Source organism: Bolinopsis microptera, chromosome 11, assembly GCF_026151205.1.
Source record: "Bolinopsis microptera isolate Bmic1 chromosome 11, MBARI_Bmic_1.0, whole genome shotgun sequence".
In the NCBI taxonomy this organism is placed as follows: domain Eukaryota; kingdom Metazoa; phylum Ctenophora; class Tentaculata; order Lobata; family Bolinopsidae; genus Bolinopsis; species Bolinopsis microptera.
In genome coordinates this window covers 13,921,712-13,946,595 of record NC_087082.1, presented here as the reverse complement: position 1 = coordinate 13,946,595, position 24,884 = coordinate 13,921,712, and the positions used below count along the sequence as shown (strand labels likewise).

General features: G+C 40.5%; 2 protein-coding genes across 2 annotated transcripts in view; both read right to left on the bottom strand.

Annotated features, from left to right (window-relative positions):
- LOC134823488 (double-strand-break repair protein rad21 homolog A-like) overlaps window positions 1-1,508 on the bottom strand; it is a 901,854-nt gene extending 900,346 nt beyond the window's left edge. The window contains exon 1 of the mRNA XM_063834971.1: window positions 1,464-1,508. The gene's annotated coding sequence lies outside the window, so the exon portion shown is untranslated. The remainder of the gene's footprint in view (window positions 1-1,463) is intronic.
- The window catches only part of LOC134823649 (uncharacterized), a 33,667-nt gene that overhangs the window by 5,614 nt on the left and 3,169 nt on the right, over window positions 1-24,884 (bottom strand). Inside the window, exons 7-18 of the mRNA XM_063835183.1 lie at window positions 20,335-20,468; window positions 15,908-15,988; window positions 15,280-15,345; window positions 14,646-14,909; window positions 13,645-13,743; window positions 13,358-13,432; window positions 10,095-10,201; window positions 2,791-3,092; window positions 2,411-2,562; window positions 2,064-2,262; window positions 1,560-1,848; window positions 368-1,032 (exon numbers count right to left, since the gene is read on the bottom strand). Of these exons, the coding sequence (XP_063691253.1) occupies window positions 368-1,032; window positions 1,560-1,848; window positions 2,064-2,262; window positions 2,411-2,562; window positions 2,791-3,092; window positions 10,095-10,201; window positions 13,358-13,432; window positions 13,645-13,743; window positions 14,646-14,909; window positions 15,280-15,345; window positions 15,908-15,988; window positions 20,335-20,468 (2,433 nt within the window). The remainder of the gene's footprint in view (window positions 1-367; window positions 1,033-1,559; window positions 1,849-2,063; window positions 2,263-2,410; window positions 2,563-2,790; window positions 3,093-10,094; window positions 10,202-13,357; window positions 13,433-13,644; window positions 13,744-14,645; window positions 14,910-15,279; window positions 15,346-15,907; window positions 15,989-20,334; window positions 20,469-24,884) is intronic.

The following is a 24,884-nucleotide window of genomic DNA, read 5'->3' as shown; positions in this document are numbered from 1 at the left end:
TTGAGTTAATATCTTATAACCGGCTTATAGCCGGCTTATAGCCGGCTTATAACCACTTTCGATACCTAAACGGCTAATAGCCGGCTTATAACCGGCTAATAGCCGTTTTCACTGAATTTCTTATAGCCGATACCTAAACGGCTAATAGCCGGCTTATAACCGGCTAATAGCCGTCGCTCAACAACAAATGTAAGCGGCTACTAACCGGCTATAAGCCGGCTTATAGCCGGCTATAAAAATTGTAGCCGGCTATAAGCCGGTTTATAGCCGGCTTATAACCGGCTTATAGCCGGTCGGTGATCTACCAATTTCCCAACAAATGTAAGTAAGAAATAATAAACACAATTAAAAGTAAGAAACTACTCACCATGACAGTAAAGGGTGATGGACTCTTACTAATCGACATTAAACAGTCTTCAGTCCACCTCTGTAGGTCAAACTCGAGAATAGTTTCTCCCTCGAATATAGATTTGGGGGAAGGTTCTCGCTTCATCTCCTCCGTTACCTTGGGAAACATCTGACTCTCACATTGGGATGCGGTAGAGCGCGTAGTTGCAAGAGCTGGTCCAGTGGTAGGAGCTGGTCCGGTGGTAGGAGCTGGTCCGGTGGTAGGAGCTGGTCCGGTGGTAGGAGCTGGTCCGGTGGTAGGAGCTGGTCCGGTGGTAGGAGCTGGTCCGGTGGTAGGAGCTGGTCCGGTGGTAGGAGCTGGTCCGGTGGTAGGAGCTGGTCCGGTGGTAGGAGCAGGTCCGGTGGTAGGAGCTGGTCCGGTGGTAGGAGCTGGTCCGGTGGTAGGAGCTGGTCCAGTGGTAGGAGCTGGTCCGGTGGTAGAAGCTGGTCCGGTGGTAGGAGCTGGTCCGGTGGTAGGAGCTGGTCCGGTGGTAGGAGCTGGTCCGGTGGTAGGAGCTGGTCCGGTGGCAGGAGCTGGTCCGATGGCAGGAGCTGGTCCGGTGGTAGGAGCTGGTCCGGTGGCAGGGGCGAATGTAGGGACAGGAATTGTTCCATAAGTCTGAAGGGGGTCTTCTTCTGCGGTGGCTGAAGATGACATTTTCGTTAGTATACGTATCTAAATATAAGTAGGCCACATTCCAAGTCCAACTGGATAGTGGATATATACATCTTTCAATTCCCATGAGAGTTATGATAACTGCATGATCATATCTTCTGAACGCCGCATATTCTATAATACAGTGTAGTCTACTTAACGTCAGAATTTAGAATTCAGAAACTTTGAATTTATCAGAATGAAAGTTGAAATGGCGGAAATACAGCGCAGTTTGAAAAAAATCGTTTTATGCTCGGGGTTGGATTGGAATTATTTGGAATGTGAATTGTATAAAGTAGTGGAATGTAAATTTCATTGTGATGTATTGTATTTATTATAATGATTCATATTTATAGGTATGTCACTTAATACCAGATTACAGAAAAGTGGAGTTTCATTCACGTTAATTTAAGTGACATACCTCAATAAATGTATTTAATTGTAGTTGTGAAAATAGTTTAAAACTAGAATAGTTGTTAAGTTCCCGCTAAAAAATAGTTGTACACTAATTACATACCAGGTAGGGGAGACATGAAGAATGATCCCTGTTCCTCCTCCTCCACTATATCTATCCCTTCATCGTCCTCCTCCTCCTCCTCTTGTTGCTCCTCCTCTACTCCTACTTGTTGTTTATTCTCCTCCTCCAGCTGCTGCTCCTCCTCGTCCGTATCAAATACAGCGTGATCATCCTCATCTATCTGAAGACTTGACTCCGCCTCTTCCTCCTCCGCCTCTTCCTCCTCCGCCTCTTCCTCCTCCGCCTCTTCCTCCTCCTCTTGTACAGGGGCGGCTTGTTCTTTACTGTTCTGCTGAGTTCATTAGATTTAGGAACCAGGATTAACTTAAAGAGTGTATAGTGAGTTGGTAACTTCATGTGCAATTTCAAATGATAAGCCTTTAAACTTAAATCTTAATGATTCTTAGCAAACGTACCTAATTAATGTAGTAAGTAAGTAGGAGATTAAAACTGCCTTGTATTTTATTTACATAGTAAAGCATATAACTGTATCCCTGGACCTACCTCAGGGGTGTTTCCTCCTTCCTCATCAAACGGATCAGGAAGATCATCCTCTTCTTCTTCTGCAAAGATAGAGGCTGGAGCAGAGGGTTCAATTGAGGGTGGTTTCATATCAGGAGTATCAGGACGAGAAGAAGGAGGGTTACTTCCAGCACGACCAGAGCCTCCTCCTCTCCTTACAACAGCAGAACCAACAGCCATTCTGAAAGGAAGATGTGATTGTTGGGTAGGAGAGTACATGAAAGAGCAACTTGTTATCAGGATTGTGTTGGGATATAAAACGAGCCTAAATATTACCCTAATTTTCTTATTAAGTTATTAAAACATCTGTAAAACACCTCCCAACTCACGTCATTTCCTTTAGGCTAATCCTATTTTCATGTTTTGCACAGAGCGTACTGTTGAACTGGGCCACCTCGCTGCACCTGTCCTGCTCCCCGTACATCCATTCTGTTCTGAGGTGCACTTCACACAGTTTACCATCTGGGTCACGTTTAAACACCTGTCGGAGGTGTTTGTTACTTAAACAGTTAAATAACGTAAAACGTAACTATTTAAATTTACTGTGCCTCTCTAATCTCTATACAAGGTACCTCGATATACCGGTCCTCCTTCTCCCCAAGCATTTAGTTAACTATCTCGTTCTTTTGCAAGAAATGTGATTAATTAACATAATTATGCTTTATTGACAAATGGTGTAAATTATGCGATTTTGTAATTATCTAATTACCACGTTGTAAGTCTCATCAATGGGTTCAGTCTTGACTGTTGCAGGCATTATCCCGTACTCAAACGGTTTACTCTCTCTGTAGTTTGCTCTTTTAGCAGAGGATTGAGTGGTGGTACCAGGTGAGGCAGCTGCAGGGGTCGGAGTGGGACCAGTAGGGGTCGGAGTGGGAGTAGAGCAGTTACTGGGTCCAGGAGGAGGAGAGCCCGGCTCAGGTGAAGAAAACAACTGGACAGGCTCAGAACTTGGAGTTACGATGTTGAACTCCACTGGCTCGGGCTTTACCTTCGTCTTATCTGCTGCTACTGAAATACAGTAAAACTTATGTTTAGAGGGTGCAGAATGCAGGCTCTACTTTATCATCTTCAAGTAAGCATAATAATGTAATCTGTGCGACATGATTCCAACGGGATGGTCAGTGAAATGTGTAAATCAGAACCTTCAGAAACCCTGTCGTGAAACGTGTTTTTAAGCCACAGGACACTTGGTATTGACGAATAATTTTAGTGAAGTTTCGGAGATAATAATAATTAATAAATACATTATAGGTGGTTACGATTATTTGGGATTCCTAGCCTCGTACAGAATGTATTAACATTACGTAATTAATCCGTTATCATTACAGAGTGTAACTTTACATTGTAGCCCACTGTAATGTGAGAGTTTGTTACAATGTTACTGGTAACCATGGTAACAGATAGGGTCACTGAACTTGCTGTATATTTCTGTTAAAAGGTGGTCACGTGGTTTTGTCACGTGATTTGTAGCACCTGTTTTAACACTTTCTCCCAACTTTATACAAGATAAGTTACACAGACCAGCCGCAGCCCGGGTCATTATTAAGTTTTTTGTTTCATCACAAAGATGAAATAGTGTTACAACAACGAAACTGGACTTACTATTTTAGATTTTGTTCAGGTTTTTCGATTGCTGACAAGGAATGTTATAACACATGGTGTTACCCAGACTACCAATTAGTAAATATCAAATACCAACTAACATTATCAGTAACTTATTACTTACTGCAGATTCCTTAAATTTGAGTGTAAGGTTTCTCTGCGGAGCACAGAAAACATCTCCTATTGTTACTGTGCTTTACTAAGAAAGATGATAATATGTAAGGTAGGGGACAGCCAGGGGGACCTTAGTAGTATTAGAAAAATGAACCTCAGTATTCAGTAAATTGCGGCCTCGCCAAATGGAAAATGTGACATTCAGAGTACTCCAATGCTTTAAATTATATAATGACTAGTGTAACCCGGCCTTCGGCCGGGATTTCACTGCCGCAGTTAAAAAGGGTAGGAGTAATTACCCGCTGAGTCAAAACCCGCATAAGGCGAGCAATTCTATTCGGAGTTCCCTCACGTATCCAATAATATCTGTACCACGACTATTACACCTCATTACTCCCGTCTTAAACCGCTTTAAATCGTTTTAGAAATTAACCCTTATTAACTCCGCACCACACCCGCCTTATATTTGAAAACATTCATTAAATTGTCGTATGAAAGTAAACAAACAGACCGCAATGAGTGGCTCCCCCCCTAATAAGCTTATAGTATTACACGCATAAACATTGTCGTATGAAAGTATGAACTCTCTCTACAGTTCAAACAGACTGCAATCAGTGCCCTACACTCCTTATATCACTTGCGGAGCTAACCTAATTACCAAAGCTACAATCTACAGTAGTAGTAATGGAAAAGAGAGCGAATAGTGAGCCATTTTATTGGCTCACTCCATAATGTTGCATTAATAGTACAAAACCATCGATTAAGCAACTTACCGCCGGCCGATTTAAAATTTTTTTGCATATATGGGCTTCGTCAGAGTTTTGTCGACACTATACCAAAAAAACCAGTCCTGTAACTCTTACCCTGCAGTTCCACGGCTCAGTTTTGCAACCAGATTTGCTCACATTTTTTATCACATTTTGCGACCGGAAATGAAATTCAAAAATATTTCTCCGCACAGAGAAATATTTTTGATATGACCCAAAACTCCGTGAAAGCAGTTTTAACCTGGGCGCTCGCGTGGGAAATTTCATTATGCGCCCACGTGAGCGCGCAAATCTGCGTGCAAATACCAACCGCATGGGAACGTACTTGTAAACAAAACTGCCTTCGCGGAGTTTTGCCTTTCAAAACTATTTTCGCGGAGTTTTGTGTCAAATCTGGTCGCAAAACTGAGCCGTGGAACTGGGCTGTTACCGTTTTTTCAATATAACCGACCGGAAATTACACACGCACACACACATACACACCTCTTGGCTTTATTAGTATTGATGAATAATAGATGACGCATATCTGCTATTATCTTGCTATATCTTGTTACACGAACATTGAACACCATCCATTGAATATGATCATGATTCAATGCAGCATAAACCAGGGACAAAAGGATTTCGCGATTATTTTGGCCAAATTTCGCGATACCGCGAAATTTAACAGGCTATACATTAAACTATACATAAAATTTGTCGCGGAGAATGGGAAATTTCGCGATTTCGTACATACCGCGAAATCCTTTTGTCCCTGGCATAAACCAACAAAAAACACTCCTTAGCTACTGTGCAATCATTCTAATGCTATTAGAGGTATCATCTATTATTAAGTCTTAGGATAATTCATTGATTCACAGCACTCACTCGCATCGCATACGCACTGTTACACTACACTACGTGTAACAATTTGGACTGGCCCACGTAGGTTAGTATAGTGTTTAAAAACGGCGTGTTTTAGAACTGTAGAAGGAGCTCCTTTTGTCGGGGGGGGGGGGGGGGGGGGGGGGGCCGGGGGCCGGGGGGGGTCATGCACTTAGTCATGTACGTGACGTTGGGGTGGTGTCACAGTTAGTACTTTTGTACTAAGCACAGTGTGCCCAGAGGCTGCAAAAAGTATTTTTGGTGATATTTGCTTTCCAGATAAGTTTAGCCTGATCTGATTAGAAATAATCTGAATTTTTTAACAAAAAAAGAATTAAGGGGCTATCATTTTTAGTTTTTGAGATATTTTGAATCATACACACCAAATTGGTATGAAATTTATGAATAAAATTCAATAGGATAAGAATTAATGGATGAATTGGTCGCATATAAACTAGAATAATAATCTCTAAACATGTCTAAAACCATAAACATTGTTTTTCATCATTATTATATGGAGTTAGGGGCCAGATCCAATAAAAATTGGGTTAAAAATACGAAATTTCGATTTTTGCAGGCAAAATTCGATGTTTTCATCATTTTTGAAGGACAAAATTTCGTTCGCATGGTACCAAAGTGCAGAATCAACTTCCAGATCGCAGTTTTGGGAACTATTAACTAAGTTATTTGTTATGCCTGATACCTTACATTGACAGAAAAAACATAATGGGGAACCCAAATTTGTCATCTGACACCTTCCCATGGCCATAAGTACCCCCAGCCTCCTTCAAAAAATTTGACTGCCAAAATATGGGGATATCACTATTTTACCCTTAACTAATCTTGGGGGCAGTTTTAGAGTCTCCACATGTGTTTTAAAGTAACCTTTAGGTATGGTTATGTTATGCCTAAGAATGACTATTTGGGAACTATTTTCAGCTACTGCCCTAAAATTTTGGTAATTTTATTGAAATTAGGGTCCTTTAAAGTTAAAAAAGGGCTAAATGTACCATTTTTAGACCTTAAATTGCAAAAATAATGATTTCTGAACTGTTTGAGAGCATCAAGATTGCTTTTTAAGTGTTTTTGGTCATTGTAAGGTCCGGAAACACTTGTTGGGGTGATTTAAAGGCTTTAAAAAAGAAAATATCAGCAATTTGGGGCTAAATTACCTTATTTTGTAAGCACGTAACTCAATTTAGCTCAAAATAACATTGTTTTTGTCCCAGAAAATTCGAATTTTGATCAAAAGCCATGTATGGAGGTATCAAATGAAAGCTCTTGATAACCTCTTTCCATTTAAAACACAAAGAAGTAGTTTATAATTGATATAAGTGATAAAATGGTCTAAAAATGGAATCAAAAAGTCCTAAAATTCACAAAATTTCTGTATAATCTTAAACCTTTGATGGCCCATAAAAAAATCATGCCACAATATCACACTGTAAATTTTTCTGAGATTACTCTAAATGTCCTATACTAACAGATAGCGTAAATTATGGATGCTCACCAAAGTGAATTTGTCACTTATTTTTGTAATTTGTTCAAAAATATGGCAAAAAAACGGCAAAAAAATGTAATTTTACACAAAAAATCAGGTTAAATCAATATATGAGGTCAAAAATCCTTCTAATCATCTTGAAAACCCCTTTAAAACGATTTCTCATGCAATTTTAGGGTGGATAGGGTGGTTTTAAATTGAAAATAGGCTGGTTGAAGAAAAAAACTGACTTTTTGCAGATAATTTGGCTCGCGGGCACACTGTGCTAAGTGGTGGGTCTGCTGCTCATTTCCCAGAAAAACAGTTAGTACATGATACTAAGGGGGGTGTCCAACCCCAAAAAACCCTTTTACCTCAAATTTCAATTTTGGGAATGGGTTTTTTTGAGTTTTTTATGGTGGGTTTTTTTGAATTTTTATAGTGAATATAATTTGCCCATTTCCCAATGTTTAATGAGCTGTTTAAAGCAATTTATGGGTGGGTATCTTACTTTAAATACCAAGACACAGTTAGTACCGTGATTTCTCAACAGGGTAGTACCGCAAAAGCCGGCAAAAGGGGTGTCTTAATTATTATCCGAAAAAACAGTGAGTATCGTGAAGTGGGTGGGGGTCTTTTGAAAAATCCCAAAAGTACACTTAGTCGACGTCACGTACAGAACTTAGTACCTGATCCCCCCCCCCCCCCCCCCCCCCCCCCCCCCCCCCCCCCCCCCGATTCTATAAACAAATCAGAATGGTCAGGTAACAACCTGTTGGCAGGTGTGTAGCAAGGATTTAAGAAGCAGTAGGGCCACTTTTGGAAGGGCCAGTATTTGCATTGGTAGGGCCACTTAAGGCCCTAGTACCAAAAATTCACCAGGGCCACCCCTAGTGTCTCCTTGAGCAGTAATCGTGCTTATACCTGGTGACAACTGCACTGGTTACACCTTTGTTGGTGCACCCCTCGGGGTCACATCTGGGAGGAACCTAGATGGAGTTTTAAAGCGTTTACCAGCTGCTACCAGGCATTTCATGAAAGAATCTTTGAAAAGTTGGCACTTATGCAAATAGTCATGAGAGATGAGTCACCAATTAACTGTATTGTTATACTGTAAAATATACTGTATAATATATAATAATATTACATAATTCGAACAATTTAATTCATCACTGATGATTGGTATTTGGTATTGTTTTATACATATGATGAAACGGATCGTTTGCCCGCCAATTTGATTTGTTTCGATTGTTCGAATTATAATGTAGAGCACTCTCTTTGGGAAACAAAGCAACAACTATTCATAATATTACATATATATATTATATAAAGTACAACTTTCTGCTCCGATGAGGGAGAAAGTTTTTCGAGGAGAGCCGCTTAGACATGGGCAGTTTGGGCACCGTATTGTTTGAATTATTTATTTATATTTCGTACTGTACACTGAACTAACATAACATGGTGTATGTAGGAGCACATAAGAAGCTGAAATGAACTGCATTTGTTTATATATTGTGTAATGTGAATATAGGAGAAGGAGAAAGAGTTACGATGCACTACATTCAGCCGAAAAGTGGCAATTATCATCTGTAGTAATATAGCCGTTATGTATCCGTTATAGTCTATAGAGAGGCTGGGCCTGGGTGGCCCACTAGAGGATAGCATGTGGATGCTTTGCCTACCTCTGGGGTATGGCAGTCCTATGGGAGGATGCCGGTGGAGTCAGAATGTGTAGTCAAGGATGATGGTAAGTGTTGTGGGATGTGTCATAGCGGGGGGATCATAAGGTCAGAATCGTACGTGACGTTTGGGGGGGGGGGGGGCTGGGTCATTATTTTTTCCAAAACACAGTTAGTACATGGTACATTTCCCAGAAAAACAGTTAGTACATAGTACTCAAGGGAGTGTCCAACCCCAAAAAATCCCATTTTACCTCTAATTTCAATTTTGGGAATGGGTTTTTTTAAACGTTTTTCCTATTTTTGTAACTTTTTATCTAATTCGACTACATTGAAAACAAAACCCCTACTAAATAGTGAGTATAATTTGCCCATTTCCCAATGTTTAAATAGCTGTGGGTATCTTATTTTATATACCAAGACACAGTTAGTACCGTGATTTCTCAACAGTTAGTAGTTAGTACCACAAAAGCCGGCAAAAGAAGAAGAACCTTCCAGCACATGAAACGATGCTGTATAATGACGTAATGAACGATTCATTTCCTTGTACAAACCTTATTACATGATCTCACTACTACAGAGGAGCTCTTGTGTGTATCTAACAGTGCGTTACACAATATATGTATAATATATAGTTTCTTCACTCTAGTACAGTGTAAGGTGGGTCTAGGGAGAGGAGTGGAACGAGTTGAGTGTAGGGTGCAGTGGGAAGAGTGGAGTGCAGTAGGGTGCAGGGAGAGGAGTGGAGTGTAGGGTACAGTGAAAAGAGTGGAGTGTAGGGTGCAGTGAGTGGAGTGGAGTGTAAAGTGCAGTGAGAGGGGTGGAGTGTAGGGTGCAGTGAGAGGAGTGGAGTGTAGGGTGCAGGGAGAGGAGTGGAGTGTAGGGTGCAGTGAGAGGAGTGGAGTGTAGGGTGCAGTGAGTGGAGTGGAGTGTAGGGTGCAGGGAGAGGAGTGGAGTGTAGGGTGCAGTGAGTGGAGTGGAGTGTAGGGTGCAGTGAGAAGAGTGGAGTGTAGGGTGCAGGGAGAGGAGTGGAGTGTAGGGTGCAGGGAGTGGAGTGGAGTGTAGGGTGCAGTGAGAGGAGTGGAGTGTACGGTGCAGTGAGAGGAGTGGAGTGTAGGGTGCAGTAAGAGGAGTGGAGTGTAGGGTGCAGTGAGTGGAGTGGAGTGTAGGGTGCAGTGAGTGGAGTGAAGTGTAGGGTGCAGTGAGAGGAGTGGAGTGTAGGGTGCAGTGAGAGGAGTGGAGTGTAGGGTGCAGTGAGTGGAGTGGAGTGTAGGGTGCAGGGAGAGGAGTGGAGTGTAGGGTGCAGGGAGTGGAGTGGAGTGTAGGGTGCAGTGAGTGGAGTGGAGTGTAGGGTGCAGGGAGTGGAGTGGAGTGTAGGGTGCAGGGAGATTACTTATCTAATGACGCAAGTCCCCAAGTTAAGCGATCCAGTGTGGAAGTAAACATGGAGATGTTAGAGGTAACATTGTTCATGTGGGAAAGATATAGAGTTAAGAGACTGTACCTTCTTTATGGATGTTATCGTAGATTTTCTTTACTTCATTAATAGATAAGTGGAGTAGACCGCTCGTCACTTCCACAGTTGTTCCGGCCTTGTACTCCTTGTATAACCTGACGTTTAAATCTTTGGTTAGATTAGTATTATGTTATAATGGAGTTGGTTGGTTATTTATTTTTAGAGTTGGTTTGTTATTTCAAATCAAACATTTTGGCGGGAAATTTGGTAGAATTATTATTGTTATTTGATAGTACTATTTGGTTTGATTGAGGACAACAATGAGCAGATATGCGGCAGTAAGTAATATTCCGCTAATGTCGACGACCTGTAATAAGATAAATAAGGCAAAAGAAGAGCCGGTAGTTAATTGTGTTATTGTTTCCTGCAGGCAATATTAATGAATTAAGTGACTAATAAATTCCGTAATCAATAGTTCGTATGTGGTCAGTGGTGCGATTAATCTCTTAGTGCTACTTAGCACTATATAAGAGATTAATCGCACCACTGACCACATAAGCACATACGAACTAGATTGATTACGGAATTTAATCTAAAGTTCGCACGTGATCCTAGCCTCTTAATATTCCTACTTCAGGAGTCAGATTATTAATGGAACAAAGGACGCATTACACTACTTGAACTTTCACGTGCTATCTCTATATTATTATCTCTAGTAGTGTTCTAGACAACATAACGGGTGATGAATAAAAAATGGGACTACATGTTTTTTAGCCCTCAGATTCCACCTGAACAAAATTTTGATATTTTACCACAACCACCAGTTACTCTGAACGATACTCGAACAGTTTCCGCCCCCATTTGATCAAATTGGTTGATCTTTGTCTCCGATAATGGTCTCGAACTAGGGGAGGGGTCCTATAAAATGTTTACAGTAAAGCACTGTTCACAGAAGTCGCCTCACAGGTAGTTAAAGCTTCCATACCAAAAAATGTTTAGCAGAGAGTATGCCGAATTTAATGCTTAAGACGAGGGTTCAACACCCATCAGCATAGCTAAAACCAGTAAGAAGATATTTGAGCTCAAAACCACCTGAGGGGTAAAATTTTACCGTGTGAAAGATCGAGGCTAGGTCAACTATCGGCTTTAGCATGGTCTATAATGGTACCACGTAAAAATCAAAGTGCTTGGAGCCTTGCCTGGTGTTGTTCATACAAGAAAATATCCCCAAAGGGTGGAAGGTGGTTCGTTAGGATGGGGCTAGATCGTATTTTTCTGTGAAAACCACATCTTTATTTGCCATAGGGTTAATTTCGTCCCAAAAGTGATCGACCAAAGTAAATTTTGACAATCTCAACCCATAGAGGACTTCTTTAGAGTCCTGGCAACACATGTACATGCCCGGAATATGGCTAACAAGCATACATGGGCCCTAGGGCACAAAAGAAGAGACTGCGCCAACACGATTTTAGGCCCAACTGTACAGACGGATTTTTGAGCTTGAAGAAAGAAGCCCTCCTGAACCAATCAAAATGGGCTCATGGGCGCTTGTCATTGACCATACTTGTTCAAAATTGCCCGCTTTACAACGCTGTTTCATTGGTTTGAACCGAAAATAGTTTTATCGACACTAAAAAAACCCTTGAAAAAAGTCCCATTTTTTAGTCATCACCCGTTATTCATTGTACAATGTGTGTACGTGTAACTTAAATCTCCGTCGCAATCTTCAACAAAGCTATAGAGCTTCTTCTTCCTTGGGATACGCCACACAAACTCCACCTCGTACAACAAATTTTGTACCACCTCGTACAACCATGGTACCACTACAACAACCAGGTTGCGTTATAGCTCTTCTTATCAGTATACACACGAGTATCAGGAATATTTACTGTTATCTGAAGCCTTACTGTGCGCAGTTGCCAGTTATACACTATACCACACTATACTAGACAATGTCTACTGCCCAGGTCAAGATTAATACGAGATTGTGAGTTAGACTCATCGCACAAAATTTGTAAATAAATAAGAAAACAGAAAAAGTTTAACTTAAAAGTTGAGGGACACAATAATAAGGAACTTAACATGGCGTGAGATCACGTGTATTTTATCACTTGTTTATAGTATGAAAACTTCGACGTAACGCGCGCGAGATTTGTGCAAGATTTTTGCGAGTTTCGTATAAATCTCATCGCTAGGCTCGCGATGAGGCGAGTTTAACCGCGAGCCTCTCTTTGATACACAATTTTGGACTCGGGGCTTCCCCCTGGTAATGCAGTCTCGGAAGGCAGGCCTCCCCTTTGCAACAAGAGCTCGGAATCGGGAGCTCTCGATACGGGAGGTACGTATCGAGAATGACTCGGAACGAAAATTGTCTAAGGGTCTGCCCACACTACGACGTGCGCGCGCCTGTACAGTACTTACATCAAGTAGGTTGCACCTGCGCGCACGCCACGCACGTGACGTGCCTGGAACATGTTTTCACGCCAACAGGCGTAGTGTGTTTAGATAGACGGGCCACATGGCGTGACTTCTCATGCCAAGTGGCACAGTGTGTTTAGGTGGCGGGCCTAGACTCGGGCCACCATTTTGATTGGCTGACAGGACGATGACGTCACAAATATGCACGCCAAGTGGGCCGTCCTCTAAACACACTGTGCCACTTGGCGTGATTATAACAAGGCACGGATTTTTTTTAAATCCTACACCCCTGACTTGATCCTGAACGTCGCAACTTATTCCCTCTTCTACCAGCATTGTGATTGTTCATTCGTGACGCCTCTCTGGCTCAACCGACTGATACGGAATATCAAGGTCACGTGGCTCCATACTGGACTCTAGACAGTGACTCAGTTAAGAATATAGACGGTTATTATCACTGTTCCAGAGTCCAGACAGTGGCTGCTTGCTAACAGCCCTGTCCAGCGCAGAACCGCTCCATGTGTTTATAGATCACGTGATACCGATGTAGCGCATGTATTTCTAGATCTTGTATCCAAGTACAACAGTCCTTGACATCTCACTTCGCACTCTGTACTTTTTGGATTCTATGAGACAAGCGGACATGGCACCCCCCGGCCCCCCCCCCCCCCCCCCCGCCCCCCCCCCCCCCCGCCCCCCCCCCCCCCCGCCCCCCCCAACTAGATGATGTGGTTGAACCGATTTCATGAGGAACTAAACACTCTAAAACCAGATCTATTTATAGGTATACGTGAGTTTACTGTCGTAGTATGTAGTAAGCTGTGCCAACAACATTGAATGAGTTCCAATGTAGAATGAGTTTAAGTCTGATAATATAAACTAATACCAGTTACCTAGAGAAATATTCCAGTGTAATGTCGGAGTATCTGATCACTGAATCCTTCCTTACAGGTATTCTTTGCAGGCACCTGAACAATAACCCCGTTACACCTGGTGACACTTCTTGATTTACTCTCTTTTGTTATTTTAGTAACTAGTGCAATGTTTTAAACATAACCATTATTATGAAGTTTAATTCAACACATTGTGTTACACATTGTGTTACACATTGTGTTACACTTGGATAATTCAGAATAATATCACAATTATTCCCATTTACAACACCAAACCCCCAACTTACTTATCACACTCCCATTGCCACATATCTTTGTGCTGGCAGGATGCCAACTCTAAGTGACCACGTGAACAGTGTACACACTTCTTATTCTTCTTCTCGTAACTGCAGAATTAGGTAGAGGTTACTTGAGGTGTTTAATAATACAGGCCTATAATTAGAAATGTTGGCAATAATGCGATTCAGTTTCTGATAAAATTACCTATTACCTTACGAGAAATATTTAGGTCACCATCATTATTTTTCATGTATTTTCCTTAATTATGACTTTATCGATTTATTATCAACTTATTAATATAGTAAGTTATAAATATGATTCATCAAAAGATCAAACAAATGAACACTAGTATACAATCATGAATTACTTTTAAAATGATTTTGGCCGCGTTCCATTAAAAGTAAGCAAGCTCTGTCACTACTATATTAGCCACGGCGGTGAAATTTCGGGAGTAGTGGAAGATAACAGACACTGTCAATCTCCTGTACCGTTTGGAGGATTAGAAGTTAAGTTGAGGCTAACTTTTAAAGGCTCCGGAGAAATTGTTTACAAGAAGAAACAGCTGATCATTCAGAGAAAATCTTTGTAATTTTCTCAAATTGTGGGTTTCATTTTTGTAGAATAAGGAGATGCAAAAAATCCCCAAATACCATGATCTAATTTGGGGTACGAAATGTGGCGGTTTTCGGAAAAAATTTCCATATTTTCGTTCCCAAATCATTCAGGTCACCGGAATTATGTCGAACATAAATATGTCTCGTAAGGTATGTGTTATGTGTAAGATTTGACCCTCGAATATCTTAGTTATTTATAGCTATTAGCTATTCCGGGGGATATATTGTAAATACAGAAAATACTGCGTCCTACACGAAATTCTTCAAATTCAAGAATAGATTAAAATCGCAGGCTTTCTTCGCAAGTGTATATTAGTACATTACATACGCCCAGAGTTGAAACTCTGAATTCTAACTTAAATAACAACAAAAAACCTTAGATTATGAGTACTAACTCTGTAAGAAGACCCTCTGAGATCAGCTCCTTGATGATCTTAAAAGTCAAAATCTTCTCCGACTGCTCTTTCCCCAGAGTATTCTCCTTCTCCTCCTCGAAATCAGCAGCAGCATTTACCTCTTCGTCTGTGGAAGAGGCGTGTTGTCTGGGCAACCCTTCGCTACCTGAGGAAGAGGCGCGTAGTCTGCACGGTCCGCTACTTGATGATGTGCTGCTGTTGCGCGAGGGTGTTTCTTCAGTCTCTAGGATTGTCTTTTTAGCTCTGGTGTGGGTAAATGTAATTAGTAGAGTATGGTGATTAGTAATGTTAAGTGAGTTAGCTATTGGTACAGATGAGTGGATTTTCTTGGTAATTACAAGCTAATTACACGTTACATCCGAACCGAAAGTAAGAGTACTTTCGTCAAATACAACTAAATACTTTCGAGAAAACCATAGTATATAGCTAACTTTAGCAGGGTAGTGTTGGTTATGTGCCTAACCTGGTGAGCACAGTGGTTATCCTTGCTGTACGGCTAGTTAAACAAGGAATTGAAACTGTGGGGCTCCGTGCAGACCAACCTACCTGTGGCTAAAGCTCTAATATACAAAAACAATACGTTACAAGCTAATTACACGTTACAATTACATACTTGTTGGAAGGCAAGGATTCCGGAACTTTCTTCTCTGCCTCACGTCGTTTGTTCCTTTGGTGACGGCTGTGAAAGTGAAATATTAGTCAAATAGTATTAACACAAATGTGAAACAAAGTGAAATATTAGTCAAATAGTATTAATATAACACAATAATAAAGAATAATGAAATATCAAGTCATGGCAAGTCTTCAATAAAACTCGATCATCACCAAAACAAGGACAGTAGTTAAACTGCTGTGGGATACTGAAGGGAAAGGAAGCAGTTCTAACGAGCTCTTCTCAAACACAAGGATATAACTTGTGAACTCGGCTAGTATATATGAAGCATTTGTCATGGAGTTGTAGAGGGAGTTATGTGCCTCGCCGGGCTAAAGTAGTGGATGACCTTGCTGTACGGCAAGTTAAACAAGGATCTGAAACTACTAGGTTCCGTACAGACTCAACTCTGCACCCGTGTCAATATGTTCATTATATGCAAGCCTCTTGATTTATTACTATACTATACTTGACAGGCTCACATATTTTAACACATTGTGCTGGAACCATAAATTCCTGAAATATCAAATAAATAATATATCTCTGACACTCTCAGTTTCGAACAGAGGATGAAAAATAGTTGACTCACATTTTCCAGAAATTCGTACACTTGTCCTTTAAATGGAGTTGCAGGGTTGTGAGGAGATTCTTGAAGTAAGATCCACAGTGCCTGGAATAAAATGTACTTTTAACACAACTTACTAAGCTTCACCTTGGGAATTTTACCCAGAGTAATAAAAACAGGTCCCAGTAAGCGCATGGTGTATAAGGTCTAGGTGTAACTCAGTGTCACTCTGTGTCCCTTTACCAATTACAAAGAATTTCGCCCAGACTGGTAAGTGTCAACAGCTAAATAATGATATCACATTCTTTCAATTATATTGTTACCCATAAAGCTGACGTTAAGGAGAATACTTATGAAAACTGATACCTTAAATTACCGTCGTCAAACTCTGGCACCTGGTAAAACTGAACCCTAATGTGATATTGGAGACAGGATTATTTGATAAACTAGGCTCTCACTAGTCTTGCAATCGCCGTGTTGTTTAGCTTAACAATCTAACAATGGAAAACATGGTATTAATCGTGTTGTAACACTATCTTAAACAATAATCTCAGAATGTGTGTGTGTGTGTGTGTGTGTGTGTGTCTGTGCGTGTGTCTGTGCGTGTGTAATTTCCGGTCGGTTATATTTTAAAAACGGTAAGAGTTGCAGGACTGGTTTTTTCGGTATAGTGTCGAAAAAACTCTGACGAAGCCCATAAGCAATTTTTTTAATCGGCCGGTGGTAAGTGGTTTGATTGATGGTTTTGTACCACAAATGTTACATAAAATGGCTTGAGCAGCTTAATCAAGAAACGGTAAGAGTTACGGGGCTCGCTCTCACTCCCATTACTGTATATTATGTACCGTATATATTACACTGCCATTTAATACTTTAAACTTATTAGGGGAGGAATCGCTCAAAGCGGTCTGTTTGGACTGTCGAGAGAGTTCATACTTTCATACGACAATGTAATGCATGTTTTCAAATATGTGGGTGTGGTGCGGAGTTACATACATGCTTCATGCTACATGAAGAGGTCTCCTCCTAGTCGTTGGAGTGGCCTGCATCACACACATCTCTTCTACGGCGTAACATGTTCCTCCATTCCACTCGCTTTAGAGCCAACTGCTTTACTGCATCTCTGATGATGTTATCGACACCTGTAAATCAGCCGCATCCTCGAGTACACAGGCCATCCAGCCTTTGCGGGGTCGTCCTCTCAGTCTCTTTCCGTAGTTTGGTTTCCAATCCAGTAAGAAATTGGGAAACCGCGTCTCTGGCATTCTGACAACATGTCCGTACCACCTTAGTCTAGCCGCACCGATGAAAGTTTCGAAAGACTTAATTCCAGCACGCCTGAGAACTTCTTCATTGGAGTCATGGAAGAACCACTTTATCTTCAAGATTCTTCTCAGGGAGGTCAGATGGAAGACCTCAAACCGTTTCAATTGGTTCTTTGCTGTGTTCCACACTTCAGCTCCATATAACAGAATAGTAATAACATGAACAGCAGCCTTGTAGATACGGATCTTGGTGGGCGTTCTTATAGCTCGACTGTTCCATATCTTCCAAAGCTGATGGAACGCACCATTAGCACGCTGGATCCTGATATCAAGATCTCGGTCAATGGTACCATCCCCACTGATGTTTGCACCAAGATAAACAAAGTCGCTGTCCTGTTCAACAGGTTCTCCCTCCACTGTTAGCTTTATACTGTCTCTTTCGGTGTAAGGTCGCACACTTGCTGATCGCCATGCATTGTGTCTTTTTAGCGTTGATCTTTAACCCAGCATAAGAGGTGTAATAAGCTATAAGATCAGTGGACTCTTGCAGCCCTTCTTCAGTATTGTCCATCACTGCCAGATCATCAGCGTAGTCACTATCCATGATAACTTTTTCATCTGCACCCTTTAGTTCCTTTTGCAGTACAGCACCATGACTGATTGCCTTGTGAACCTCGGCCAAAGTTCAGACAAAAATTAAATACAGGAGGGCCCTGGATATCACCCTGTCCAGTGCCCGAATTAACAGAGAACAATCAGACATATCACCATTCACCCTGACAGCACTCATGGTTCTGTTGAAGAATGCCTGAAAGATTCTAACATATTTCTCAGGAAGTCCATAGTGTCTCATGCTTGACCAAATAAACTCTCTTCTGATGGAATCAAACGCTGCCTTAAAATCAATGAAATTAACATAAAGTGGAATGTTAAAAGGTTAAACTCAATGCAGTTGTGAATAATGGTGCGGATGGAATAAAACTGATCAATACATGAGCGGTTCCGTCTGAACCCACACTGATTTTTCCTAAGAAGACACTCCATTCCAACATCCAGCCTCTTAAGAAGAACCATTTGGAGAACCTTAGAAGACGTTGCCCTAAAAGTTATACCCCTATGCGGAGTTAATAAGGGTTAATTTCTATTGATTATTGTTTAAGATACTATTTTGTACGCTGTTACTGGATACGTGAAGACACTCCGAATAGAATTGCTCGCCTAATCCGGGTTTTGACTCAGCGGCTAATTAATCCTACCCTTTTTAACTGCTGCAGTGAAATCCCGGTCGAAGGCCGTGTTACACTATATTATTATATTAATATAGTGTTACAACACGAATTATACCATGTTTTCCATTGTTAGATTGTTAAGCTAAACAACACGGCGATTGCAAGACTACGGGTAAACCGACCCTAAAATGTCACCCACCCCTAAAACGCCACTCTTGATTGATTGGATCCCATCTTCTTAGAAAGTATCTTACCTAATCATTTGTAACTCCTAAACATAAAAGAATATCATTCAGACCCTGCCACATCCTGAAATTGAATCTAAATGATGCCATAAGGGCATTTTTTTCACTTTGTACGAATTTTTTACTTTTGAAAAAAGGCGCACAATTTTATAACTCTGGAATTCATTAATATTAACTCGGTTTTGGTCTAGGATAGTGATATTTACATATTTTAGCAACTTTGTACATATGACTGGAGATATGGAAAGTTATACATTACTCAATATTACTACCCTCCCCTAAAATGTCACCTGGCCGCCCCCTAAAATGTCATTTTATCAGATTCTGGCTTTGAGACTACAAGCACCATAAAATGGAGGTACCAGCCTATTAAACATAATATTTAGCATCTAATGGTAATATTGGAAAGCTTTGGCAGCTCAAGGAATTAGTTTTATTTTATTAATCGCAATAAACATCCCCTAAAATGTCTAATTATCCCCCCTAAAATGTCATTTTAACCTGATCAAATTACTCAGGCTTTTCCTAAGATGCTATGCATGTACTCACATTTCGTTAATAGTTGATGTTAATAATTAACAAGTGCCAAAACAAGAGCTATTATCGCACACCATGCGAACAAAATACAAATTTGACATTTTAGGGGAGAAAAAAATGACATTTTAGGGGGGCATATCATAGGTTTACCATAAACTAGTAAGTACCAAAAACCGTAGTTTTTGACATTCAATTTTGTTAAAAGCAGTCAAATCTAGTCTATAGAGAAGGTCAGATCGATTACTGGGTTGGCTTAGTTAACTACAGGTCACTAAAATTGCCAAAATGCAGGATGATGTTAAAAATCCCAAAAAATGCAATTAAAACATGCAATTTGCACTAAGTTAAAATCACATTGAATCCATTTCTTTTGTGCCAATTGTTAGTTTATAACTAGATAATCTAACTACAGGTGTAAATTTTGTTGACTGAGTTACTGTTTTGCCGTAAGTTCTGGGTATTCAAAAAAAAGTCCCCAAAATGTCACAAAAAGTAAATTGACTAAATTCCACCATTTTTTTTCAACAGAGAGAGAAATTCTGGTCGACACCTCTCAGAAATAGGTTATATTTGTCCCAGAAGTGGTTAAAATTAATAATTGAGCAACATTCTGAGTGCTACACAACCTGTTTTAGCTGACGTTTTAGGGGTGGTGCACGTGACATTTTAGGGGGTGATTACGGTTTTGAGGTACTTCCTTTAGTGAGTGAATGTTTTCAAGTAGCTTAATGTTTTAATAAGACAAAACAAATAGTACTAGTGACAAAAGATAAATCAGGCCTCCTGTACATTTTGTAATTATCACACATATAGAGTTGACATTTTAGGGGTGGTGTTTTAAAAGTGACTCCATTTCAACGTCAAAAAAATTGTACCTGATTTTATTTTCAAATTTCCAAATCTTCCTGGCAGGCTAGAAAAAGGTTTAAATATTATTCCTAGACACTTCAGAACCCTGTAAATTTAGCCCTAACTCGGCAATCTGGGCCCAAAAAACAGGTGACGTTTTAGGGGCGGTTTACCCGTAGTGAGAACCTAATTTATCAAATAATTCTGTCTCCAATATCACATTAGGGTTCAGTTTTATTACACACCAATTGTATGATGATCCGTTACTAGAGAAATGTGTAATATGTGTGTACATAAATATAATGCAAGTTTTAATTTATACTAACTTGCACTTTTGTTTTTTGGTGGAACCTTCGTTTACTAAAGAGTACTGACGGCGAACAAAAGCCTCATTACCATCTATCCGCCTTACATCAGAGGTTGTGAGTTGGGATTCTAGTTCTTTCCTCCTCTTCTGACTCTGAAGTATTTGGTTATAGCAATTAGCAGACAAGCTTTTCTGGTGTTTATATTGGAACTAATACAGTCCGTGTGTGAGAATGAGACAACTTTGACGGTCATGCCAAGACTGACATACATAACTGACGTACATTATACATACTACATAAACTTGACGAATACGAAAGTAGCAGCTACTCATGAGAGAATGTTATTCCCACGGGATTTGTAGATCACGTTATGTTTTGTCTTAAATCTAAATATATAATACAGCTTAAAAATCAGTTACCATAAATAAAGCAGAACGGTTAGACCGGAAAGGTTAAGATTTAATAATTTAATTTCGAATTGGTTGCTGAACTAATAACGCCGCTTTATATACACTATACAGCTGCTACCTTCAAAGAATACAAGTACATGCAGATTGCAGACAGGCTTCGTGCGGGATTAGTCGTTGTAGGTTACTGTTTATATAATAAATGCGGGTATTTAGAAAATACAGGTTTAAAACGCAGGTTTAGATGAACAAAAGATGCATCAACACACTCAGCACATTCAGGTTTCAAAAATGAAAGTTTTGATGAATAAAAGCTTTGTCAATTCATGTAATATCAGTGCAGGATACAGTAAAACCACGATTTACCGCGCCCCATTATACCGCAAACCCCGATTTACCACGGCCATTTCCTTCCCCCCAAATAGGGCTTAACATACAATTAACACAAATAAAACGCCGATTTACCGCAAACGCCGATTTACCGCAAACGCCGATTTACCGCAAAAACAGATTTACCGCTGTTTTTTTTCTTTCCCCAAACCCTGCGGTGAATCGGGGTTTTACTGTGCTTTAAATACTAACATTAATATTTCTCTCGTAGCCACTTTGCGGTATTTCTATTTTTCTTCTTTTGGACATTTTTCTTAGCTAACGAGAGAATATCAAGGTTAATATCGTCCAGTATCAATTAATATCAATCTTACTAAATTGATTCTATTGTCAGCGTGGGCCAAAAATCATACTCAACAATCAACTTCATTTAATTATTTCGTTATCAGAGATAAAACATGTAAAATCGAAATAGGATTACTACCAGCACAATCATTTGCCGTGGCAACAAAATAAGAAAGTACACACAGAAGCATCGAAAATATGTTGAAAATGGTATAATGTGGACTCAGTAAGCAGCGATTTGATGTGGGCAGATATTATTATATAATCACAAAACTTCTTTGAGGTTCGAGTTAATGATAATTAATTTTCGGACTCAAAACGCAATTGGAACCGGACACGAGGGCGGAGGGCCGGAGAACACAAGTCACAAGGGTGGAGAACACAAGGGCGGAGGACACAAGGGCGGAGGGCACAAGGGCGGAGGACACAAGAGCGGAAGACTTCTTCTGATTGGTCAGCGTCGACTGTAAGCCTTCCTTTCGGTGGCTTTCACAACGCGTCCCTAAGTCTTGAAGCTCTGTTACCACCACCCCTGGTGCAATCCCGTCGGGTTAAAGACAGAGAGACAGGGACTTCCAGAGGAGGTCATGGCCTGCTATGTGCAACTCGTAGGAGTATGCAGATTGCAGTGTTCCTGGTGGGTGTTACTTCTTGATCTGTTTAACGGGATCGTCAAACACTTGATACACAATACACAGTTGCCTAGGTGTCTTAGCGGAAACTTGTCTCTGGCCCTCAATTATATGTTTATATCTCGAATCACACAGTATCATGCTCCTGAATATTTCCCTATTTTTGAACCGTCCATGAATATTGCTAAGAGTGATTCCAACCTGTAACGTCACACTCACTGTAGACCGCTCCTCTATCCTTGTTTTGAGTTTCCGATCCAGAACCAGATCCTGGAGTTACACAAGACATGGTAGCCTGTGAGCGTGTTAAATCATGGGGTTGCACGAGAAATGGTAGCCTGTGAACGTGTTAAATCCTGGGGTTGCACGAGACATGGTAGCCTGTGAACGTGTTAAATCCTGGGTTTACACGAGACATGGTAGCCTGTGAACGTGTTAAATTCTGGGGTTACACGAGACGTGGTAGCCTGTGAGCGTGTTAGAGTCCTTGGATTACACGAGACGTGGGAGCCTGTGAGTGTGTTAGTTTCCTGCGGAAGGTGTTATTTGCCTGTGGGAAGAGCAGTTTTGTTACGGTTCTAAGGTTAATAGAGGCTATTAGAGGTTAGAAACACCCATGAACCTCCCGTTCGAGCCACCCACTCCACACCGCGTGGAGGTTCGGTGAGGTTTTTTTGGGGCAAGAGCGGAAGACACGAGGGCGGAAGACACGAGGACGTAGCACACAAAGGCGTTACTTTCCTAAAAAGGTAGACAGACACAAGGGCGGATCAAATGACACTCAACGAACATGGACACGAGGGCGGAACCAAAAATCGTCCACTTAATATATAGCCATATTCAATAATTTAATCATAACTGATAAGACTATTCTCCAGAAAAACATAGGATTACACAGGTCTTATATGTTCTCAGTAATCTTCAACCCTTTATGTAACTTACTTGGCTTAATGTAAGCCAATAAACACCATGTTAACTTAAAATTATAGAAGTCTGCTGTCCTATACCCACCGCAATCCCAGGTATCATCTGATCATGATACGCATGATGATTGATGAACCTCAAGCAGTTATACGGCTCACTGACCTAATCCTGATAAGGACCCAACAAGGAGTTACCAAATATCTAACTAGTACATCTCAATACTGCAATCTGTTCTCAGAGGTGCTCATTCGGTATAATGACCCTTTTATATCTTATCATTGTCAATGAAGTTGGATATAGGTGATACAGGAGGTGAAACAGACAACGTGTAAAAACACTAGCTAATTCATCATCAACATATTAAATTAGGACATTGTGCCAAACCGAAGAACGATCGTTATCTAGCAAAGACCGAGTCCGAACGATTAACTATCATGGAGTTAATTAACAGTAGAAAATATACTGAATTATTTATAAGCTGATGAGAACACTGTCAAACTGTACTAGGCAAAACAGATCACTGTCAAAATCAAATGTAACGGAAACTTTATTATTATCAATTAGAGGTATTTACGGGGGGGGGGGGGGCCGGGGGGGCCGGGGGGATCAGGTAGTAAGTTCTGTACGACTAAGTGTAATTTTGGAATTTTTCAAAAGAACCAACCACCCACCCCCTTCGCGGTAACTGTTAAAAAATCACGGTACTAACTGTGTCTTGGTATATAAAATAAGATACCCACCCATAAATTGCTTTAAACAGCTCATTAAACATTGGGAAATGGGCAAATTATACCCACTATTTAGAAGGGGTTTAGTTTTCAATGTAGTCGAATAAGATAAAAAGTTACAAAAAAAAGAAAATTTTTTAAAACCCAAAAAACCTCATAACCCATTCCCAAAATTGAAATTTGAGGTAAAATGGGTTTTTTTTGGGTTGGACACCCCCTTGAGTACTATGTACTAACTGTTTTTCTGGGAAATGTACCATGTACTAACTGTGTTTTGGAAGAAAATATGACCCACCTGCACCCCCCCCCCCCCCCCCCCCCCAACGTAACGTACGGTACTTAGTGTATGTACATTGTACCCCCCCCCCCCCCCCCCCCCCGCGCCGGTATGTACTATTACATTGTAGTAACAACTTTTATATCCTATCATCTTAAAGGAACTGAGAGTCCGAGCTTTCAGTCGTATAATTTTATTTCAGTCGTATAATTTTAATTCGTTTTATTCACTGATAATTTTGTATCGAAATTTCATATCTACTTGATTGATTTTATGAATACACTAGTGTAACCCGTGCCTTTGAATTGCAAAAGTATAAACGGTGCAAAAATTAACACAGTGCAAAAGTATGAACTCGCCCAGTTGAAACCGGCCACATTACAGTAAATTTAATTCTGAGCGCCCAACACGTATCAAATAATACAGTAATACTTAATAGGCAATCTTGCGGCTCCTAGCTCTACTGCAAAATTGCCTAATTATAGACCAAAGCTGTAATAAGGGGAGCTGTAAATGGGGAGAGAGAGAGTGAGAGAGAGAGAGAGTGAGAGAGGGAGAAAATGTGAGACACTTTAGTATCACATTTGGGTTACAAAACCATTAATTAAACCAATTACCAATGGCCGATTTTTTAAAAATTTGTTTTGGCTTCATCAGAGTTTTTTCGAAACTCTACCGAAAAAACCAGTTCCACAACTCTTGCCGTTTTCCGTTCGGAAATTACACGCTCACCCACACACATTTTGAGTATTATTATAGACTAGTGTAACCCGTGCCTACTGCCGGGACTTCACTATCGCAGTTGAAATCCAAAAGTTTAAACCCGCCGATTATATTCGAAAACACGCATTACATTTTCGTAGTTAAAACGGTGCGAAAGTATGAAGTCGCTCAGTCCAAACAGACTACAATTTAATTCTGAGTG